The 24,493-nt window shown below is 42.0% G+C and overlaps 1 protein-coding gene across 1 annotated transcript; it reads right to left on the bottom strand.

Moving 5' to 3' along the window:
- Window positions 1-477: 477 nt before the first annotated feature.
- On the bottom strand, window positions 478-23,875 carry qsox1 (quiescin Q6 sulfhydryl oxidase 1). The gene is made up of 13 exons (XM_068318779.1): window positions 23,223-23,875; window positions 21,686-21,786; window positions 20,210-20,258; window positions 19,912-20,014; window positions 19,427-19,517; window positions 19,051-19,196; window positions 16,375-16,509; window positions 16,169-16,298; window positions 9,687-9,809; window positions 8,204-8,342; window positions 6,880-7,056; window positions 2,003-2,164; window positions 478-1,865 (listed from the first exon to the last, which is right to left on the bottom strand). Exons 1-13 carry the CDS (start codon window positions 23,512-23,514, stop codon window positions 1,048-1,050), a joined length of 2,466 nt encoding a protein of 821 aa, XP_068174880.1. The 5' UTR covers window positions 23,515-23,875; the 3' UTR covers window positions 478-1,047.
- Window positions 23,876-24,493: the final 618 nt, after the last annotated feature.

Here is a 24,493-nt window from a genome sequence, read left to right as displayed (position 1 = left end):
GTCCGTGTTTTATTCCTTCTCTTTAAATTCTAGTTGTGTGGTAAATAATGTAACTAGTAGGACTCTCATGAGACAACAGGGAGATGGAATTGTTGAAAGATCTTCAGGATTTAGAGTTTATTGATTCAGACAAAAGCAGATAAAAACATTTACTGAGTGGAACCAAGACAAGAACAAGTTCTGCTTCTTGTAGAACCTAAGACCAGTGTGAACACAGATGTCACTCCACAACACTTAATAACACCCAGACCCGTTATGTGGACTCAGCAGTGTGACAGTACAGTACAGTCGACCCCCTCAGAGGAGTTGAAGGACTGGGGAAAGTTCCACTGGACCTGCTGGTGCAGTCCCAGTGTCCAACATGATGATGAAGCCATCTGGAGTTTGACAAAATGCAAAAACCCCATGAAGCCTTTTGGGACAGGGGGCTGTTTTATTTACCAACTGATTGTTGTATGAAAAGGAGAAATGTAAGACTTATTCAACAGAAAACTCTCAGCGATTTATTGGAAGGAAATATTAAACAACAGGATATTAAAAACAAATCACTGAAAAAAAAATCACCTATTCATTCAGTTCAAATGATTTCAACATATTTACGTGTTAATATATACAAATTGTGGAGGAATGGCACAGAAATAATGTCAATAAAACACCCCCCCCCCAAAAAAAAAAAGTTGATTCACAAAAATAAATTCCATTCATCTCATAATGGGTTTAATTTTATCCTTTATCAGTGGTCAAAGAGAATCAAAAGGATGACTCCTTCACTCAGGCAAGAATCAAATCCTCTTCTGAAAATATACATCTATTTACACTGATTTTACACAGCTAATGTTCTGCATGAAAGGCTCGGACTATTAATTAAGTGTGAGGTTGAATAACTGACTTTATGTCCTCAGATTTGAAGGAAATTTCCTCTTTTCCAGTTGTATTTAACACATAACACATTAATGGGTTGCCGGGCAGAACGCCCTGTTGCTACTCTGGTTGTTGATGGTAATGAAGTGGACAACCTGAACCACGTCTCTACACTATACCCTTGGTTCAGGGCAGGGCTACTTTAGCCCGCCGTAGCCTGAGACGTGTTTTGAAGAAGAGGTACATGGTCAAGAGGCACACTGAGGACAGGAAATAAAGGATGACACACAAGCTGACGTCCACTTTTGAGAATCCGATACTCAGCAGAGACATCCAGCGTCCCCCGTGGCTCAGCTCAGCCTCCTGAAGAGAGTACTCGTCTGTCAGGTCCCTCTTCTTTAGCCTCTTTCTCGCTTTCTGCCCAACATCCATCTTGAAATCCTCTTCTATGGGCTGCAGGCCGGCCATGCCGAGCCCCGTGTCCAGCTGCATGCCCAGCCCAAACATAGGCCGGGGCTCCGGCTCCTCTTTCCTCTGCAGGGTACGCTGTTTGAAGCGGCTGGAGGCAGCCATCTCCAGCGCCTTGGCCTTGTAGTGCTGGTTGACAAATGAGTCCAGATCCACGATGTCCTCCTGCAGCGCCCGTATCCTCATTCCCACGATGCTGGGCCTCCTGTGGGCCTGCCGCCGGCCTCGACCCACTTCCATTCCAGGTTTGGCCCAGGAGGTCGGTTCAGAAGGCTTTTCATCTGGCGCCGCTCCCTCCCCACCTTCCTCCTCTTCATCTGTGACATCTTCATCCTGTGGTCCCTCTTCACCCTCATCCTCCTCCTCCTCCTCCTCCGTCTCTTCTTGTACATTAAGCTGAAGTTGTGGATGTGCCATGGAGTCCGGCGCCTCCCTGACTTTCCTTTCTAGATGTCTCTGAGCCTCTACGGCTTTCTGCTGACTTGCTTGTTTTTCCTTCTGTTTGGACAGGACCTGGCTCTCATCATCCAGATAGTCTGAGAAGACAGGCATGTTATTCCTGAAGTCAATGCTTCAAAAGCAGTTAAGATACTTCACTAATACTTCACTAATCATGCTTGGACTGTTTGGCAGAGGGAAGGGATATGCTGCATTTAGAAATGCGAGTTAGTACCTGTGAGGATACGATTGGCTGAGAAATAGGAACGCAGGAAGCTCAGGACCTCCTCATTGTTCCATCTGTGCTCCCTGTTCTCCTTCACCACATGGCAGGATGAACACATTTCTGGGGAAGGCCACTGGATCTTTGGGAAGTGTGGATCTTCACTCAAAGCACCTGCAGACACCAATGAAGAGATTTTAGTCCTCTCAGGACAGAGAACAGAACAACAGGAGGAATACGGATGAAGTGAGACCTTAAAAGAAAGCCAGCTGGGGCAGCAACCGGTCCTCTCATTTGTTAATCCTCGTGAAATGTTTTCTTTAAATTCACTTCTTTAAAAAAAAAAAGTTTACAGATTTCATTACTTCATTATTATTATTATAATTTATTATTATAATATTATTATAATTTAAATCTCTACTCCAGTACACTGAGGATAAAGTGGCATTTATTTCACACAAAATTCTGCTTGTTTATTATTTAGCAGGACATTAATCACATCAGCTCAGCTAACATGATGCATTATTATACATTAAACCATCTGAATGCACTGTATGCCATTGAAAGTACATACACCACCATGTGGACTCACAAGATTAAACTGTTAATTAGAGGTTAATATAATTTTGACTGTAAGTCATTTTTAATAGTCTTATAAACCGAGGTTGTTTACAGGTAACACTAAAGCATGCTAGCTGTTACTCTTCTTAAGTGTGTTTTGAATTAAATGGGCCTATTTTTTTCACTAGTGCCGTTGTCAAGTAAACTAATAACCACCTGACTCAGCTTAATAGAGACGGTACACGAGGTCGCCAAAGGCTGCATGGATTCAGATTCATTGCCACATACAGGAATCAGACGGCATAAGAACCGTCGTCAGCGGCTTCACGCATTGTTGTTTCCTCCGTTCTCCTCTCTGATGCAGCGCCTGGAGGAGGATGTAAAGTGCTTTGAGGTCTGGATGCAATCTGTGTTGAACCCATTCGATCTTGTCACATTGCTCGTAAAATCTAAGTGCCCATATGCATACGTGTATGTATGTTTTAAGTGTGTATATGTAAATCATCTGTCTGTGTTTGTGTGCATGTAATCTAGGGATTGATGTGTGTGTGTGTGTGTGTGTGTGTGTGTGTGTGTGTGTGTGTGTGTGTGTGTGTGTGTCAGAGTGTATGACAGGGGCTAACAATGATCAATGGGCTTCTGGGATGTCCCAGAGGGAGGGGTGGTGAGATAATAGATGAAGCCAAAGTGGACACATGTAGACATGCGCACACACACACACACGCACTCACACACACAAACACACACACAACCCCTGTTTTCATGCAGCAGACCTCGTCGCCCTGAACACCTGTCCTGTGGCTTCACAGACCTCTGAAAGCACAGTCTAATCTCCAGATTGAACTTGAGAGGAGCAGCGGCCTCAGAGGGGAGCTTCCCTTCTAATCAATTAGAAACTTTTGCCTTCAGCCTGTGTTCTTTTATGGAGCTGCTGCCCATTGATGCACCTTCTGTTTTTCCCACTCACTGATCACTTCATCCATGAAACAGCCCTTAACAGAAACACACACACACACACACACACACACACACACACAAAACAAGCATTTACACTTTACTCACTTTGCACACACAAGCACAGGGTACCACGTAGAAATAAACTGCTTGTTGGCACTAACAGGCATTATTTTGTGTGTGTGTGTGTGTGTGTGTGTGTGTGTGTGTGTGTGTGTGTGTGTAAAAAAAATAGGAATGGCATCTGGTCTGTCACTTTAGAGGACTGTCAATTTACATCCTCCACCACCTCCACCCCCGCCTCCACCACTCATGATTAATCTCGGTCATATGCATGCGTATATGTACTCTGCATACAGTACTTTACATAAATGATACATCAATTTTACTGTGTCCCGGATGGGCTGCAGCCTGTGGGTGGGGGCTTACATTTCAGCAGGTGAGAACACACACACACACACACACACACACACACACACACCAGAAGCCTCACATCTCCATCCTCATTCTAATCAGGTTGCCATGTTTGCGGCCAGGGTGACTTTAGCCGTACCAGCTATATTGAGATTGCCAGAGTGGGCTGTGGAGGAGATACCATCGCCACGGAGCATACATATTCATCAGGTATAAATATGTATTGTTTGGTACGTCAAACCGGCTTCTTCAGCAGTGTGTCTGTGAGCGAGGATCATCTACAAACATGGTGACTGCTGAGAAGTGTGGATGATGTCAGAAATTTTATGATCATTTAAATAAAAGGAAGAAAACGTACTGCGTGATTTTGTTGCTGGTGTGACGGATCCAAGGCTGGGAGTGTGTTCACCAATCTTTATTTTTGTTGAGGCTATTGTAAATGTGTCTGGAGTGCACACTTCAGTTTAATGAAGAACTACCTGACGATGGACACTATTTATAAATGTTTTGGTAATCCTCACTTCAGTTTACATTAAATCATACCAGATTCACACAAAATCCAAATAAATCAGAATACAGAACTTTTCACATTTAAACATCTTAAATACGGTATTTTCTGCACTATAAGGCGCACCTAAAAGTCTTTTGTTTTCTCAATTTCTTATAATCCAATGTGCCTTATATATGAAAAAAGTTTTAAAATAGACCATTCATTGAAGATGAGTTCTCAAATGTGTTTTATAATCCAGAGCGCCTTATGTATGAGATTTTTTTGACTATGCTTTTCATTGAAGGTGCGCCTTATAGTGTGGAAAATACTGTAAAAAAAAAGAAAATTCCTTTGTCATGAAGAACAAAGGATCATTTTTCCATTTTGGTTCTGAACCTAACATTGATGTACTTGTGGGTGTCGTGTTATAATTATCAATTCTGGTTAGTTTGTAAAAAGGGGGCTGACTTTGGTATTGAGAGAGGTGGATCAATAGTAATACTGACTAATATTAAGACTAATATTAAGCACCATTTGCTTCAGAAAGTAAAAAATAAATTGTACTTCATTTTCATCTAAACCGCTTTATGTCTTGATAAGAACCACTGATTGAAAACAGTTATTAAAAAGCAGGGAAAGGCCTGCTGTTACTGGAGCAACACAAACACACTGAGCATCGCTGCGTGTGATCACACATCCTGGAGAACCCGGCGTTCTGCAGAAATGTGAATCCGTCTCAGCCTGTTGACAAGCAGCAACAGGACGGAGCTACCAGCGCTCTTTATTCTGCTGCTGCGGGGAGGCCAAGGGCCCTGGGGCCTCTTTGTTGCCAGCTAAATTAATTGTTAGGCTGCTTTACAAATAGCTGCTCTTTCATGCATGGCTGCTCCTGAAAGGGTGGCGGAGGGGGGGGGGGGGTCTGCTAAAGAGCTCCACTTAAGGCCAAGGGGAGAGGAGGGGGTTGCTGATAGGATGGAGGGATGGCGTGTGCTCTCCTCTGGAAGACGCTGTCCTCCCTCTATGTGCTTCCGAGTCAGCCAACTTATCCCTGTGGACCCAGACCACCACCACCACCCCCCCCTCCCTCTCCCAAGCCACACACCACAACTTAACCCATGCTTGGTGGGAGGAGGAAAGGAGGGGGAAACGTGTAGGCTCTTTTGTCGTGGCGTTTGCCACCTGCTGTCACACAATACCTTGGGAATTGTGTGTGTGTATGTGTGTGTGTGTGTGTGTGTGTGTGTGTGTGTGTGTGTGGGCAAAGGCAGGCTGGCTCCTGGGGGAGCCATTCTGGGAGGATGCTGCGCTATTGCTTGTCAAGCAGAGGATATGAGTCCCAGGGGATGGAGAGTGGAAAGAGAAAAAGACTGGAGGAGAGGAGTAGAGAGAAGACGGATGGATGGATGGAGGTGGCAGGTTGAAGGGGGGGGGGGTTCAGTGTCTGGGGAGCAGACACGCTGGGACGGGTGTCCCTGTGGCCCCTGCTGTTTCAGGACACAAGCTGTCCATGAGGAGAGGGAGGGGGGTGGGGGTTGGGGAGTCAACACAAACAAAAGGTTGTGATTTAACAAAGTGGGCTGTTAATGACAGGCCTGTGCCTTATAAAACCATGTGAACACAGACGGGGAGGGGGGGCTGAAGAGAGGCTGTTTAATAGTCTCAACACTGATGAGCAGAAGCTTGGCATGCCGATACATGACGGAGAAAAACGCAGAGGACTTCTACATTTACTGTTTCTACAGAAGTCTGAATGGAGGGTTCAATGGGAAACTGAAAACAGGGAGAGAAGGAACACGACTTTATATTCTCCTTTCTGACTCGGAACAGGTTTATTAAGGACTTGGATGGAAATTCCTTTTGCACACGATGAGGACTAAGAAGAGGAGACATCTGGTGTCTGATCTGAGGATCCATCCCTCCTCCACCCCCACCCCCCCCACCCTCTTAGTCCTATTATAAAGACTGACCAGTCAACTGACCAGTTTTATTTCATTTATTTTTTTGCCAACTGACAACAAAAGTTAAAAAGACACTTTCCAAAAAGGACACCCCCCTCACCCCCACAGGTGAGAACACGGGGACAGCGGTGAGAGAGAAGGGGAGACACAGGAGACAGGGACAAACAAACGTGTGTCACAAAAGACAACAACAGCAACAGCTGCCATTAAAGGAAGATTAAAAAATTGTAATATTAAGAATATTGTCACAATATTATACACTTGATAGTGATAAGAACAAGAACAAAACTGCTGCTCCCCCCCCTTTTTTTTTTCTTTTTTTTTTAAAACTTGCATGAATTTCTTGTTGTTAACAAGTATGGGACCGTTTCAAGTTGCTCCTTATTTGCTCAGCTACAAACCCAAATGGATTTGATTGATCAAACCCAATCAGTGTTTTCACTCAGACATAAGTCACAATGTGGAAGTTATAAATCATTCAGAAGTCTTCCTTGTGATTGTGGGACTTGTACCTGCCAGTCTGTTGTTGACCCGGTTGTGTCTGGACCAGAGCCACAGAACAGCTGAAGACAACGTGTTCACGCTCAGCAGACTCTCACTCGCCATGTTCTCAAAGTGGTCGGCACACTCCGAGCAGCCGAAGAAGCTGTGGACGTAATGTCTCATGGCGGTCAGCACCTCCAGGGAATCTAGGGGGGGGCAGGGGGGACACGAGATCAGTCAGTCTTTTCAAACACAATTGGTGGTTTTTGTCCCAATTTTGTTACTTTCCAATTGTGTCTGGAATACTAAACGTAAACCCATAATCTCATAGATTACCTCCACTCAACAAGTAGAAATCATTGAAAAGCTGTTTGTCTCTATTAAAGCACATTAAATAGTGAAGCGTTAACCTGTGCTGTACCCTGAAAGCTCGCTAATGGCACTTTGATGCCACAGCTTCCTGAATTCCCACGATTTTGTAGGCCGGGAGTCAAAGGGAGCTGGGTTAACCCCATATCCAGATGAATAATCTACAATGAATGGGATGAACCAATCTGGAGATTAAATAGTTAACCCTCTGTGTGAATGGTGGCCAGGCTGTTGTCTCAGGACTTCAGCAGTGAATAAACATATTTTCCTGGAGCTGTTTACTTTTGTTTGTGGCTTAGTGGGACCTTCAGATGAACCCGAGTGACACGGTGAAGGTGTGTGTGTGTGTGTGTGTGTGTGTGTGTGAGTGTGTGCGTGTTTTAGAATGGGCTTGTGTTCAACACGTTCACACACGTAACGATCCATGCAGTGTGTGTGCGTCCATTAGTGGACTTTATGTTATGGTCAATACTCTGCAGTATGAGTGTCTGCCCAGTGAACTGGTGGTCTGTGGGGGGCCAGATGGACACCCCCTTTTGGCCGGTCCAACTGCAGCTCACAAGATGGTCCGTAAACCGTGAGATTAACCTCTCTCCGTGTGTGTGTGTGTGTGTGTGTGTGTGTGTTGAAGAGAGATTAACATCCCTGCCAGGAGTGGAGCCTCTGGTCATCTGTGCGTTTTATTAACCACTCACATTCCACTAATCTAGCATAATCCCCTTTCACACAGCCACAATTAGGCTCAATTTTAGTTTTGAGAGATGACAAAACATAAAACAAACACCTCCATGCATGTGCATTCAGTCTTTTCTCTGTGTGGCGTTAAATCACATCAGTGTGAAGCAAACAAACATTTCTCCAATCCAAAGCCTTCATCCTGAGTCCACCTGTCTTCCTGCACTTTCAATGACCATTTTCGTTGGAGCAACAGAAAGTCACTGCATTTATGTGTGTGTGTGTGTGCATGTGTGTGTGTGTGCGTACCTGAGCTGCCATTGTTTTTGGCCTGGACAGTCAAAACATGGAAGAGAGTCCACACGCCACAGGGGTAACGTCTCAGGTAGGGCAGTGAACCCTGACAGCCCACCCACCTCACCCCGTCAGGCAAAGCGGTGTCTGGAAACTGAGGGAGAGGAGAGTGGAAACGATCAAATGTAAACAAATAGGAAGAAAAACACTGAAAATAACACACCAAATAACTTGAAAAATAATATTACAATACTTCAGCACTGGATCTTCAGACAAAATTTCAGAAATTTGCTGAAAATCTACAATATTTGGTCTTTTTCATGGCATTTGTTGGTCGTCACAAAAAAAGTGGGACCTAGAAAAACACCAGCCACATCCAATAAATGAGACTAAAGTTCAAAAGGCTCTCCAGCCCCTCAAACCTGTTTAACTTAATGAACTCTTCACCACATAGTTTTCCTGATCAATAGAAAGTCAATCTCAGGTTAATGGCTCCGGCTCCACTAATGAACAGAAGCTATCCAGATCTCTAACCACCAGCCACGCTCCAATCCAATAACATATTTTCTCTGACACAAAGTCGTTTCTCCTGCTGCACCGCATTGACATCACTGGTGTGATTGACAAGGTCACTCACATGTCAATAGTAAAGATTTGGGGTGTGTGTGTGTGTGTGTGTGTGTGTGTGTGTGTGCGTGTGTGTGTGTGTGTGTGTGGCTGTTCAGAATCAGTTTCCTCTGAGGTGAGGTCTATTCATACCTTCCCATTGGGTCATTGATCCATTGATTTGCCTACTAAAAGCTAATGATGTAAGTAAGTGACTATTTCGATTTTGGGGGTGTGTGTCGGGGTGGGGTGGTGGGGTTCACTGGAGGCATGCAGGCTTCATTCCAGAGATTACAGCACAAAGATCCTCATCTGTGTGAGCTTGCGCCGAAACAAGGGCGTATTGAAATATCTGGATATTTAGTAACTTTATCTTTTCATGTACTTATATTGTTTATTTGTGTGTTTATGTTCAAAACACACAAACAAACAAACAAACAAACAAACACATCTCTCGGAAACAGGGGCGACACTTTAGCACTTCTAAGGTGTTATGAACTGATTAAGTGGCCAGACTGATAGGTGACCTTGATATCTCAGGGGGGGGAATGACAAGTGTACTCCAGACAGACGTCCTCATATCGGTCTGAGCGTATTATGGGATGCCCTGCCCTCTGTTCTTCCTCCTCCTGCTCATCTGTCTGATCTCCTTCCTTCTCTATTCTTTTCTTCGTTGATGTTCAGGCTCACAAACGTCAGTTCTCCCTCTAAATTTGCATTGATATAACTTTCTTAGTACAGAACGTGACAAAGACTTTTTTTTTTGACTCCAACAAACATCAGAAATAGAACACAGAGGTCTAATAATAATCATTTAAACACTGACTTGACCAACAGGAAAACTCATCAGAAACTTGATGCTCAGAGTCAAAACTTTGGTTTCTGGTCTGACCTGAGCGGAGTTCTCCAAAACCTCTCTGAATGCGTCATAGGATATCTCATCACCAGTCTGGTTCTGTAGCCACGAGTTCACAGACTTCAGAAGGTTCGTCACAATCTGACGGCCTGGAAAGTACTGAAGACATGAAACAACAGAGCATGAAAAAAATTAAGCATTTTTATTAAGGTTTTTATTAACTTAAAACTTTAGAGATTAAAAAAAACAACCTGTTGCTTTTGGAGTTTGTGTTTGTATTTATGCAAAAAAGTATAAAATGGACACGTTTGTGTGGTTCAGAGTCAAATATATGAAGCTGTTTATAACATAAATCTTACTCAGCGCATAAAAACTAACAGTTTCCATTACATAATGGCTTTAAAATATAGACTGTGCTACAATTTAATTTATTTCTATTCAATGTGTCAGTTGCTATTTCATCGAAAGCAATGTTGCTCACAACGTGCTGAACAACAACAACAACAGTGGTTTGAGTGTTTTTCCTTTTCAGCACCTTAGAAAAACCCACAAAATGCAACAGAGACTGATGTTAAGCCTCTTCCTTCATTAAGATCTATTTTCTAAGCCACTAACAACCACCTGGCCACCGAACGCTCTGTCCTTTCTCCTGCTGCGTGTTTACGTCTTTTAAAGCTGCCATGGTAACGACCACAATTGGGAGGAAACATGATAGCGTAACTAGCAGGAGCAGGTATGTGAAGAGAAACAGGAAATCCAGCTGACAGACGTCTGAGACCAGTGATGACAGAGTGAAGTCAGAGGCAGACAAACGCGTCTTCACACAGAGGACGTGGACAATGGGAACAGCTGATGTCTTGAGTGTTCAGTCGGTGACAGACAGAGCAGTGATTACAGAAATCTGAGCTAAATGTGCCTCCTATTCTGACTGTAAACCCTTGTGTGGAACAGTTTTATGATAAGGGTTCAGTTTCTCAGAAATACACAAAGCAAAGGGATCAAGATTTGTCTTAAGACCCAAACAGCAGTGAAATGGACACTACCATGGTAACATTCCTCCAGTCTGCCTGTTGTCTGCTGTTATTATTACACATGACAAGTAAATAAAGCCTAAATGTTGGATCCAGCAGTGTGTTTCCTATTTAATCAAAACTATCAAAACTATATCAAAACCATTGGATAATTGTCAATAGTTGCCTGATTTATCAACGGCTGCATCTGAAGTCCTTTTAAATTTAATGAATTACCAGAAAGCAATAAAAGTGCCATTAAATATTTTAGAATTAGCTGTTAATGTGGAAGAGATTTCTACTGTGAATCTGAAATGATAAAATTATGTCCTCATGCGGCTCCTTACCCAAAGCTCAAAGCATCAACACAATACATTCATATATTCACACATTTGTGCATGGGACACACAACTAGCTGTCCTTCCTTCTTCACCAGACGACTCTCGCCTCCTCAGGGAAAACCTTTCAGCATTCATCTACTTGTGTGGCTGATCCACTGAGGGTACGACGTTTTTCATAATATCGGTTTGTTGTTTCATTTAAGGATGACACAAAAACTCTTTGACAGATTATGATGAAATTTGGGAGAAATGTTGAGAAAGAAATCGATCCATTTGGAGATGATCTGAATAGGGTTTTGTGTCAATTTTGCGCCACATAAACCACTCATCAGCTTCCATGAAACTGGGTAGAATGGTGGGCATGTGACATACACAGATACTTGAATATTGAAATACATCTGGATAAAAGAAGTGGGAAGATAAATATTTTCTGAAAGCATCCATTATGAAATCACGTTAAATGTCTTGTTGACAGACACACACTTACACACAATAGTTAAGATGAAATGTAAAGAGCAGACAAAGGCCTCTGCTGTGTGCTGGTCGCTGCTGGGAAAGTGATCTAATAGGTTTAGGTGTGGATCTGGGTTCTGGATGTCAACCAGTCAGAAAAGCTCATTAAACAGCCATATGAATTTAATCAGAAGAGAAAACGCAGGTGTTTCCCCAATAATGGGCTTAACTCAGCATCACCAAAGCAACGCTATTCATGACCTCTGTGGGTGGGTGATCTCCTAAAACTGTTCTTCCTGTGCTACCAACCATATGTTTGTATTCTTTACATCCCTTTTTTTTTTTTTATCTCAGCAGGGCAGTAAGACTCAATGGCAATGATCACTGATGCTGTCAGATATATTCCAATGATACAAACAGCGACATGCGCCAAAGGCAGGAGCTGTGATTTTCAATGAACCATGAATCATTCAACAAAAAACATGACACCGAACTTTGAAATGTTATATGAAAAACATCCTTCTGTTTACTGCTTTTAAATCCCTCATCTCTTTCAACATTCTAAAAAGTGTAATTATGGCATATTTTAGATGAAGCATCAAAAACCCTCGTAGAGGAGAGATACTGGAATGTCCAATTACATTTTAATGGAACTAACTGGAAGATAAAATTCAGTATTGGGAACACACACTGATCACCTGCTGGAAGGTATTCATCTCCCTTTAGATATCCCACACACACACATACACACACACTTCTACTAACCCTGAATCCCTCCCCCCCTGCCCCCCATCCCAGTTGGACCATGACAATCCCCTTCACCCCAGCAATATGTCATCCCTGATCCGATTAGTATCAGCAGCACTTGAGAAACTGCAAGCTCCTTGTGGCGATGGGCCGTGAGAGGGAGGCATCTGTTGGCTGCGACAGGGCAGACGGAGCCGGCCCCCGATCCGAATGCAATCCACCCGTTGGAAGCAAAGGCGGACTGCAGACACACACCACGAGTAGGAACCGGGCAAACAGCAGCCACATCTCTATGCAACAAACATGTTCCTCCCTGACTTACACACTTGTGTTCCTCTCTGTTGCTGTAATGCCAATAAGTTAACAACCGTAACAGCTTTGAACTGACTGTATTCCACTGGATCATTATCGGTCTTATTGGAGGTCTGATCAAATGTTAACTAATGAAGTGATTGGTATCACTATTGTCTAAGAAACGCGCACGTTTTAAAACGAAAGCCCTTGAAAAAAAACGACAAACACGCGTGCACACACACACACACACACACACACAAACACACACACACACAGCCAATATGTATTTGAATTATGTAAGAGAAATATGATCCATAATTACATGGACAGTGGGTTTTAAGAAAAACATGCCTGATGATCGAGTGTTTATCAGCATTATGTTCACTGGCGTGACAATGTTGAAGCTTCTGTCCCTTCAGGCCAAAGCCCCCCTTTTTAATTCTTTGTTTTATTCCCCTTCCCCTCTGCCCCCTCAGGGCTAAAGGGCTTCTTTCAAGAAAAGCAGGATAGAGGTGTAATCCTTAAAAACCCCGCTGTAATGCCCTCATGCTTCCCAAGATCCACTTTTTTAATCCTCATATGCATGTAGAGGATTCATAAATCCGGCTTCGGCCTGACAAGACAGTAAATCTACTAATATTGTAAAGGAAAAAAATAAATACAGATAAAATAACCTCCGTGTTTACATGTCTGATGGAGGAGAGTTAAGGAAGGGATTATCATGGACAGAAAAGAAACAAGCAACTCATGAAATTACAATTCTTGGACAGAACATTTAAAAGAAAATATCAAACAAAGGAGTGAAGACAAATGCATTTAATCTGAGACTTTGTGACTCAGACTATGATTGGTTGATTCATTGAATGGTAGAATTTTTACAGGCATCTATTGATATTTCAGTAATGTTTCGACAATCATCATCGTAAAATGAGTTTCTTTGTGTTTTAGACTATTAGACACAATAAGGAAATCAAATAAATATCAAAGGGCACTCAATAGAGTGCATGACTCTACAGTCCTTTTAATGAAATTAAACCTCAATCTAAACTTCAACATGACATGTGTGCTATTAAAATGGCTGTTAATGGTTCAGTTAAAGTAAGGCTGGGGGGGGGGGGATCATGGATCCACCTCTTCATCTGGATCTAATCCAAAATTTAACAGTTCCATTTTTTTTTTTGCACAAGCCCCCTTTTTTCCCCCCTCAAGTCTCATGAAAATCTGATAACTATTAAAAATGTTGAAACTCAGAACTCAAAAATGAAGGAATACCACTTAATACTCCCTTCATCCCAATATGTTCAAAAACATGGCAATTATTCCATGACAAAGAACCCTTCCACCCAGCTTCATAATAGCACATCAAGCAGTTCACATGTAACGGACCAAAAGAGACAGAAATCCCCGGAACTCGGAAATTTAACGGTCTCTTCCCTGGCTAATGCCCAACTCTCCCACCAAGTGTCATAAAAATTATTCAAGTGTTTTCTGTGTCCTGCTAAAGATCAGACAAACAAACCTTCGCACCTTAGTGGAAGGACAATAAAATCAAATCTGATGGCCTCCTAGAACATTATAGATAAAATTAATCATTAAAAATGAAAATAAAATATTTTCATAGTAAAAATATTACATGTGATGAATCCAATAAGCCTTATGCGACATCATCCACATGAAAACATTCCATCACATATGCAAATATGCTTCATGCTAATCCGTCCTGTGAAAACTGAGAAGCGTGTCATGATCGAAGGAATGCGTCACCCGGTGTGAAGCCGTGACACCCACCCTGTGGTCAGGACACTGTGACTCACTTTCACTCTAATCTAATCACATGAGTCACAGCTCACACGGTTCAGGGATCAGACTTTTACGTCTCGCGTTGATAATCAGGAAGACGGATCTCTGCAACGGTGAAGTCATTCTCCGTATGATCAACATTTAGTCATTTGAATATCGACAATAAAACAAAAGCAGAGGAAGAGGATGAGGATTTTCCCAAAACTAAATTTTTTTTTCTTTTATTTGGCATATGGACGGCAAAATATGAAACTTAACCTGTGTTTCTTAAACATGTGTTTGTTTTTCCCAAGAGCTCAGCTTGCTTGTTGAATATTGACTGGTCCTAACAAGCTGACTGAAAGGATTCGAGGCTCTTTGTGGGGAGAACACTCGGTCACACGACAATATGGACTGTCACAAGTCAGCTGCAACAATAATGGTCTCCTCATCTACACAAAACCCTCCTGAGCGTCCGGTCCATTCTGGTAGGGGGACAGGCTAAAAATACCACTGGGACCCCCGCTATTGACTAAACAAACCAGAGCTAATGGAAGGCCACAGTGCTCTCCTTCTTCAACACGCACACACACACACACACACAAAGTCCGCCACAAGGCCTCCCTAGAGGGTGAGATATAATCAGAGAGATTGGCAGCAGACTAGGGCAGTGAGGTAGCCTGGTGCGTATCCAATAGGGGCAGGGCTAACAGGTCAGGCCTCATCATCACGTTTGCCTGGCTGGCACACTTCAGCAACGAAGAGGGAAAGAGGGAGAGTGTAATGTGTAAAAAGCCATTGGAAAGCCGCAGAAAATGGGAAAGTTCTGCATTACATGTAAATAAAATCTGTTGAATTGAACAACCAAAAAAAAAAGAAAAGGAAAAAAAAGTGTAATAAAAGAAAAGAGCTGAAAAGAATGGAAAAGGACGAGGCGTAAAAATATAGAAGGGAAAGAAGCTGGCAGCCTGTGACAAAGACAATATGTGGAGGTCTAGGAGTTTGTCTTGGTAAACCACAGGACTGACACTTTCACAGGTGTTTCCAGAAATGCCAGAAGTTGGGAGTACAGCAGAAGGAGCACGCTGACGAGGAAGAGGAGTAGCAGTGGTGGAGGTAACGCAGCGAGGGTTACTAGTAATCAGTGTAAACACTGGTTGGCAATCACGCGTCAATCCCCAGGGACAGTACATTAAGAGGGTCAACAATGCCCCAGAGAGTATTTGTGCTTCTGTTTTTGTCAATGGTATCCACTTCTGTTTTCAATAATGTGTGAGTGGTGGAAAACAACAAAGCGTTTGACAAAACGATTAATTAGGTGAGTTTGCAAATTAAGCGAATGGATTGTAAAGGAATAAAAAGTAACAAGGAAAATTTCAGGAAAGCAGCAAGACAGCACATCAAATCTGCAGTCTCAATCTCCATCTAGTGGCGATCTGTTGTAACTACACATTCTAGGATGTTGGCAAGTTGTGTCCGGTGTGAGTGGAATGCTCATCATTTTGTTTTTTGAACAAAAAAAATTTTATACGAAAAGAAGTTTAAACAAATTTTACCACCTTGTTGTTGTCCTTCCTCATTACCATATTTTGCAGTGAACAATTCTCTCTAGCAGTTACTGGGACCAAAAGGAGGACGTCGCTATTCATTTATAGTGAAGACTTACGTTGGGATAAAAGTGTTTATGTACAATAAACTTCATTACTGTAATCAAACTCTACATGTTTGGAACCAAAAAGGGTCAATTTTAAACATTTTTTAAATTTTTTAATAGTAATTTAATCATTTACCTACTTTGACCAGCTCTTACATCCAAAATAAAAATTCAAATAGTCTAAATTTTAAAAACAAAATCAATATATATCATTTAATTAGCACTCTCTGGTAACTTTACCTTTGACAGAACAGAGACGTATTCCTTAAGTGAGACCAGATCTTCTCCTCTGATGACAGTGTGAGCAGCGAGCTCCACGCGGAGAGAGTAGTGGAGCGTTGACTCCAGGTCTGCCATGTACACTCTGGACCTGACACACAAACACAAACACAAAAACTAACTAATGATATGAACAAGCAGCAACACATCTTGTGCTGGGTGCTTACCTGTTGAACGGTCTCCAGGGTTCCTCTGTGGTGTTGGTGCGGACATCAATGCTGATGGGTGGAGGCCTCCCTGACCGCACCACCCCAGGAAGCCCCTTGAGGGCGTACGAGTAGAAAGAACGAGCCTCAATGTTGCTGAGGGAGGGAAGGACAGGACTCTGTAAAAACTATGTGCACAATGATATCTCCTGAGGCTTTCAGGTGATTGTCTCTGGCGTGTTACATCTTAGGATCATTAGGGTGCATTTCAAACCTTGCAGTAACAGGTTTAACAACAACACAAAGCTCCATGTAAAAATGTTTTCCTGAGCTTGCTGTGAAAGAATTTGACAAACTATCCATCTAGTACCTTTAATAATGGACTGAAAAACCAACTGCAAGTCAGGTCTTCTCACCAAACATGAGTGTAGGTCCACATTACTGCTGTTCTGGATTAATGGAAGGTAACCTCTGCAGTCTGATTCCAAAAAAATAAAGTATTAAATCTTAAAACACATTTTTAAAAAGTTTTGGAATCAAACATTTAGTAATCACAAGCGAGTGTGTTACTCATGTGTTCACACACTTTTGGTGATATAGTGAACAAGTAACCCAAATCAAGCAGCTTTGACTCAAGGGCATGGCTCTAATCCTGACAGGAACCTGGAAAAAAAAAACATTTTTTCAACCTCTTCTTTCAACAGTCATCCATTTAAGTGTTTTATGACCTGTATATATATTTTTTTGTTGCCAAGTATTTCACACACTTACTGGAACCCATTACAAACACTGAGCAGATGGTGTCCGAGGAGCATGGAACTGAAAAAGAGACGGCTGGTCATTAAGCCGTGTGATAACCCTACAACTGGAACCACTGCCATTAATGTGCTCGCTCCCTCTCCCCCTCCCATCCTTCTCACATCTGCTTTCACCCCTTGTCAGAGAAAAAGAGAGAGGGAGAGTGACGGAGATACGGAGCATCACAAAGGGGGAAAAGGATGGTAATAAGGAGGATGGATACCCTGAGCCCACGCTCACTCACACCAGCCTGGGACTCAATTACACCTGCACGTCTGGGGGGAGTGTACAGATGTGGAGGGTGGGCCATTCATCCAGTGATCCCCAGGCAGCATCAGGGTGAGCTGTGTGTGTAGGGAGGGAGGGGGGGGGGGCATTCACCTGGGACCAGTACACATTAAATGCATGATGGATGTGAGACACACACACACACACACCCCTCTCCCAGGATCAATCAGACATTCAGTGATGATGGGAGGCCATCTGTCGCCGTGCGTGGCTGGGGCTTGTTTGGCAGGTGAAGCCAGAAAAGCAATGGCATTGTTTTCATGCAAGAAATTAAAAATCCTCCTCTCTGTACAGTGATGGAGATGAAGGGGGTTGGAAGGGGAGAGATGGAGGGTGAATAAATAAATCAGCAATAAATCATTTCCTTTTTGCATTTGTCAACCAAAAAGAGTCCTCTTTGCATGCCAAGTTATTGAAACAGCCAAACAAAGAGGCAGAAACAGCAGATGAATTTTCAAGGTGAGGAATTATCAGTGCTGCTTTATAATGGTGTATAATGGGAATGCTTTTGATGCTCTGATCCCATTAAGGGGCCAGATGTTTAAAAATATATTTATGAATAGGGTTGAGATAATGAACACGCGATGATAAAAAGGAGCCCATGGGATGTAAACTCAGTTTTGTGTATTTCAGATCAAGCTATGAGGAAATTCCTGTTAAAAGTTTGAGGTGCTATTACGACATATAAAAAAAAAATATTTGTTTTACACACTCCTACCACAGCTATCCATTCAAAATATGAAACAAAAACTGTTCAGTGACTGTGTCTGAGTGTTGGATGATTAAAAAAAAATTAATAAGTTAATGTTTATTCTAAATACTCCAAATATAACAGGAGATGTTTTCAGAATAATCAGTTCAAAAATATTTAAAATCTAGGTTGAGTTGACTTATAAATGCAGTTCGTTGCAGGTTTGCAACATCATTATTCTCCAATTTGAACCCGTTGACCTAAGCACAGAAGATAATTATCTGGACAGACAAAATTCAATGCATTCCTGAATCATGTTGATATTGGCTCTTGCAACTGTTTGCCAGTAATCACCATAGAAGTTGGAAAGATTAACAATCTGGTTTTCTCCATTTGAATGTTTACATAGTGGGTGTGTGTGGAGATGATTTTACTAACTTGTACTTTAACAAAACAGGAGCTGAACATTTTGATGGTCCCTAAACTGCCTTACAGCCTGTAATAAAGCCGGACACACCTGCTCAGGTTGGACAGAACACAGAAACAACAACAAAGTTCCCTCTGTAGGTACAGGATACTGGGCATGGACCGATCTGACTGACAGCCTTAATCCTAACTATCCAGTCATCATGTGCAGTCGCTGAACCAGTTGACTGTACCTGCACACTTTCAATTCTCGCTTCTGGAAATGTAAACATGCCTTTTCTGAGTCATCGTTCAGCATACATTGTGTATGCATATATAAAAAAAGTTAATCTGCCCATAAAATACCCTGTGGCTATTTGGGGAACAGAAAATTCTCAACTTTGCATGTTTCATTTTTACTAACACAAAGTGAAGCTGCCAAACAGGATGATGCTCCTGTGATGATAAAACACAGCTCTGGGTTTTCCAAGGGGACGTTCAAAACTGTTACTCACACTCTTAGTCTGGTGAAGTTTCCTCCAGGATAGTAAAGGTAGCAGGATGGAAACTCAGTCACACTCAGCCTGGACACCAAACCTTCCTCAGTTCTCAGGACTCTCCGCACTGCAATGTTTTCAAACTGCAACAGGTCCAGGGTAACCTGAAGGGTTCATGCACAAACACACAGACAGGCCAGGCCAATGTGTTAGGATGACTATTTTGATGTTTCTGCTTTATTCATATTGTAGCAGCTGAAGACAGACAAGAAAATGATCAGTTATGACGAGCAATTCCAGGGTTTTTAGAAACAAGTCTTTCCTGCTGCACAAAACGAAACAATACTCTAAAGAATAAAGGGACACACAAGTGAGATAGATTCAAACATGATACCTCTCGGCCAATGTAAGATTTACCACCCTCGAAGATCAGGGCCAGGTGTTGAACGTTGTTTGTCTCAAAGAAGCTGTCGATCTCTGCTTGGCTGGAGAAAGAGGAGCACAAAAATACCCAAGATTAGGAGAAGGGATCAGAGGCGTTAGAGCTCAGACAGAAGAATTTAAGTGTGTTTGAAATATCATGAACTATTTAAAATTGAAATCAGGAGGCCATATTTCATTTGGAATTTTTACTGCTTTTCATCAGATCCTGCAATAAGCCATTTTTTTAAAATCTCAAGATAAACACAAGTCAGTTATTTTTTTAAGAAGGAAGAAATGAGGAGAGAACCTCCTCTTTTCATTGCTACAAGGAGACAACATTTCAAAGTCTAACAAAGGATAGAATAAAACTTGCATGATCAACAGAAGCTGAAAAGTAAAACAGGAAGTGTGCATATGTGTGTGTATGTTTGTGTGTGTGTGTGTGTGTGTGTGTACCTGGCAGGTTCTAGTGGGGGGCAGGCGGGGGGCCAAGGCTCTCTGTGGGCTTCCAGTTTGTCTATGATCTTGTGCCGTAGCCCCCTGACATCACGAGGGAAGCCTGGAAGAGAAAAAAGAAAGAGCATCAGAAAGAACTGCTGGTACGTCTCACACCAGATTATCATTCACTCATTTACCAAAATAAAACATTAGAAGAAGGGATGATAAACTGTGTGACCAGCAGGCATTCCCATTCTGACTTGATGGGATACCTGAATAATGATCGGCCTAATTGCTTCTGTATGAGTGGTTGTACCTTTAAACGCCTGCGCTTCAGACGTGTCGTTGGAGTAAGCGTAGAAGAACTGTAAAACAAAAGAGAGAGCAGGTTTGGGTAAGACAGGAAGTAGTGAGGAAGACAGAAGTGAGATCAGATGAAACAGCCATTCTCTTTACAAAGAGAAGCAAAGAGAGGTTGTGTAATGTCCAGTGTGGGGGGTGGGGTGGGGGGTGGCAGAATTTCCGACTGACTGCTTTTGACCCTGAAATCCTTCCTGGTTAAAATGAGTTGCAGATGTTGAAGCTCCATTGTTTGGTTAAGCAGAGAAAGAGCTCTTTGTTTGATCGTCTTTCTCTGGATGGCAGAGGAGAGATGCAGCGACAGCCTTGAACACACACTCCTGCTGACTAATCACACATGCTACACACACAAATGCAATGTTTGAAGCAGGAGTGTTTCTGCAGTCTGTTTGCTGATTAGGCAAAAGTTAACAACCAGTGGGAAAAACCCTTGTATCTACAGATCTGTCAACCCCCTACGCACAGCCTCAGATAGGATCTGGAACACCTGTTACAGGGACCTGCTCTTACTCACAATTAAAGTGATTTATAACTCAAGATAGAGAAAAATCCCTTGTTGACAAAAAAATTATTTTCCTGTGTGGAGTCATTAAGATTGATGAATTGTAAAATTACTGACAAATCCAGAGCTGGGGTATTAACACATATAATTGGAGTACAATATGTCTAAGAGTACAGTAACGAAATGGGATGGAAGTTAAATGTAGATTAAAAAAACAAAACATTTGCATACATCATTATGGAAAATAATATTTTTGTTCACAACTCCTAAAATATAACGAACACATGACTCTAAATGTGAGGTGAAGGTTTCCAGGTTTTCAGGGTATATATATATATACAGTATATATACATATATATATATGCATATACAGTATGAGTGTGTGCGTGTGTGATGACTGTTTTCCACATAAATGCATACGTGGACTTTCCTTAGACAAATATCTGACTAACTGAATAACATTATTTTCAAAATGTTCATTCTTAAAAAGTCTCTTCAAGAGTCGACACAGTAAGAAGCATAGTTACTAACCCTAATCGCGTCTGTCTCTGCTCATCAGCAGTTGTTATGAAGACGTAAAGAAAGGAAAACATGTGTAAAACCTTCTATCGTACCTGGGATGCATACCCAGGATAAATTTCCATTGTCATTTTGTGGGGCTGTCATTAGACAGATAGTACCCATCAGCTGACCCATCTATGCAAATGCACAGCAACATGACATGGTATGACATGACTGGTTCTCCTTCTGTCTTTAGTACCTTCTTTCTATGTACCACATCTGGTACATTTGACAATAAAATTGACTGTGACTAATGTTTAGTTCAGATTCCCTTCAATCACTAACTCTCTGAGGAGTGTCAGTGACAAAATGCCTGATATATTATCAATCACACTCACGTCATTCACTTTTCTCCACAGACAGAATTACCTTTATTGTGGGGTACCCTGTGATGCCGAAATTCCTGCAGGCCTTCCTGTTCTCGTTTGCAGCACAGTCCATTGCTGCCAGGTCCACAGCTGGCTTCCATTCTGAGGAGACATTACATAGAAGGAGAAACAGCCAATGTAAATAGTTTGTGTATCGTCTATGATACCCTGCTATTTTAATGCACATGAGCAGTCAACAAAGTAGTAGTCAACATAATAGATAATGTACTGTCCTTCAAGGGTGTGAATCTAATCCAAGTCCTCAAAAAATTGGTGTACCACAGGGCTTAATGCTGGGTCACCTCCCCTTATTTTATCATCCATTCTCCTGCTCATCAATCAATCAACTTTTATATAGCGCTTAATCACATCTTAAGACACTTCAAAGCGCTTTACAGATAGAAAGCCAACAATCTACAGTATATGCCAACAATATTGCTATTTACTTCAAAACCTCAATTACAATGTGATTTTTAATACTGTACTACTTACCTTAAATACTACTTGAATGAACAATATGTGTTTAGTCACACAACCGTCTAATGATTTGAACAATGTGCTGCTCAAGATTTTGAAGGCAGGTTATGTTTGATTATTGTTTTAGTCTTTCATATTAGTTTAATGGGGTTTTTTTAATTCGTTCGTCACATTTGTTTGTATTCATGTTTGGACTTCCCAAAGGGAATTTGTCCTTATATTATTCTATCAATAAATTTACAGGGTTTTTTTTTTTTTTTGGCAGATGACCATGACAGAATGTTTCACTACAATTCACAATTTGCATCAAATTAAACTGATAAAAACACAAACGACTCACATCATGCCCCATTAAACACCAAACACTTCATTGACCATATGGTCCAGATACATGTTGTTGTTTTTTTGACTCAAACAAGTGTGATCTTAACACCTGCCATTGTTCCAGTGACCTCAGAAGATCCTTTAAATATCTGTGATTTCCACTGGATGGATGAGGGCTTCCAACCCTAAACAGAAGTCCAGTTGCTTCAGAATCAACTTTTAAGGATGAACATCAGCTGGATGAGTAAATCCCAACATGCAGAGTGCAGATAGCAGATGGATGAAGAGAACTGCTGTCACTGCCGTGTGAGAGTGAAACACTGGACTGAAATACCCCATGACTCTGTCAGGCCTCGGCCAGCAGCACAAACACTCACCTCAACTTCACTACTTCCATTTAATGACTTTTTTTTACAAAAAATTTATTTTATTTTTTTGCATGAGCTGCTTAACAGTTGAAGAACTTGATAAAGAGTTAGACAAAGACAAAACAAACAAAAAAACATTTCAAAAAAATTCTTCCAACAAAATTAGAAGTTTGGTAACCTCACTGTTTTCACGCATATAAATGATATAACAGATATAATTTGACGCAAATTAATTACAAACTAAAATACTTAGATTATCGCGCAAACAAACTCAAAACAAACTGATATTGTTTCCAATCTGTGCAAAAAGGAATTAAGAGTAATAATCGACAGCTCAGTCAAACACAGCGGCTCCACAATCACACCAACCTTTAATATCTCTGGCTAGACTTTTGTACACGGGAGAAAAAGCCACGCAGTGTCCGCACCACGAAGCGTAAAACTCCACCAGGATCGCAGCCGTGGAGTTGAGCAGAAGTGAGTTGACGTTCTCCGGAGTTAGCGGGAGGATTTGGTCCGAGGCGGAGTAGAGCCCAACCCCGGCGGCTGACGCGTAAAACAGACCGAAACACAAGCAGGTCGTCCACGTCCGGATGTGTCCGGGAGTTATTCGTCTGTCTCCGCTGAACCGAGACGTGGCACGGCCGCAGCGCCGCGCCATCTTCCCCCGAGCCGCTGCTGAGAGTCGTCCGTGGACTTTCCACCAGAGTCAGTGAAAGTCCTTCCTCCCTCTCCTGGTCAGCGGGCCTCCTCCCATCAGCCAGCCCGATCACAACACGCGTCAAGGCGCATGAAGCCTCTGCACGGACGGTGAGCACACACCTTCACGCTGTGGCATTAGGGGTTAATGAAGTTACCCAGCAGGGGCGTCAGTAAACACAGAGATGGACTTGGGCATGGGCCCCCCCACCACCACCACCCCGCAACCACGTTTTCTGTTGAATGCCCGCCTTGTGTATGAAATGTAGTTCACAATGTCCTGCACAGACTAACGTTGTTAACAGACTACACTGACCACCCCCAGACAATAATAATCAGACATGGTCATCATGTTTTATAGTGTACAAACTAGATGCTGCTGCAAAAGTAAATAATAACAAAAGTAAACATACAAATAAAAGTATTTAAACTATTGGAAATGTGTACTCTTTGATTCCCACTGGAATAATTATGAGTAGAAACACATTCAATGTAAAGAGCATTTCTAAAATCATCTTTCCATTCTAGTTTATACTGTTTATATTTTAATTTTATACTGTTTATATTTTAATTTAATTTTATACTGTTTTTTTTTAGTTATATTTTAGTATATAAGTCCTGTTAATGCTGCATGTGTCTGTTAGTGTAGTGTATGTCTTGTGGTATGTCCTGTGATGTCAGTGTTTCTTTTTCTCCTGGTGTTTATTCAGTATTTAATCATTATGTAATGCCTGAGCAGTGGATATGTACAATTTCCTCCGGGATTAATAAAGTATATATCTATCTAGTTAGTACATTACATGCATATACATATGAGGTACAGGCCTGAAACACACACACACACACACACACACACACACAGGGGGCCTGTTGGCATGCAGATGGGAAGAGTGGCAGGCAGTTCCTTCATGGTGCGCCCCAACGAGCAACTTCTTTGCTCA

Source organism: Antennarius striatus, chromosome 7 (assembly GCF_040054535.1).
Source record: "Antennarius striatus isolate MH-2024 chromosome 7, ASM4005453v1, whole genome shotgun sequence".
Lineage (NCBI taxonomy): Eukaryota > Metazoa > Chordata > Actinopteri > Lophiiformes > Antennariidae > Antennarius > Antennarius striatus.
The sequence above is the reverse complement of the archived record's forward strand: the minus strand, read 5'-3'. Positions and strand labels throughout refer to the sequence as shown.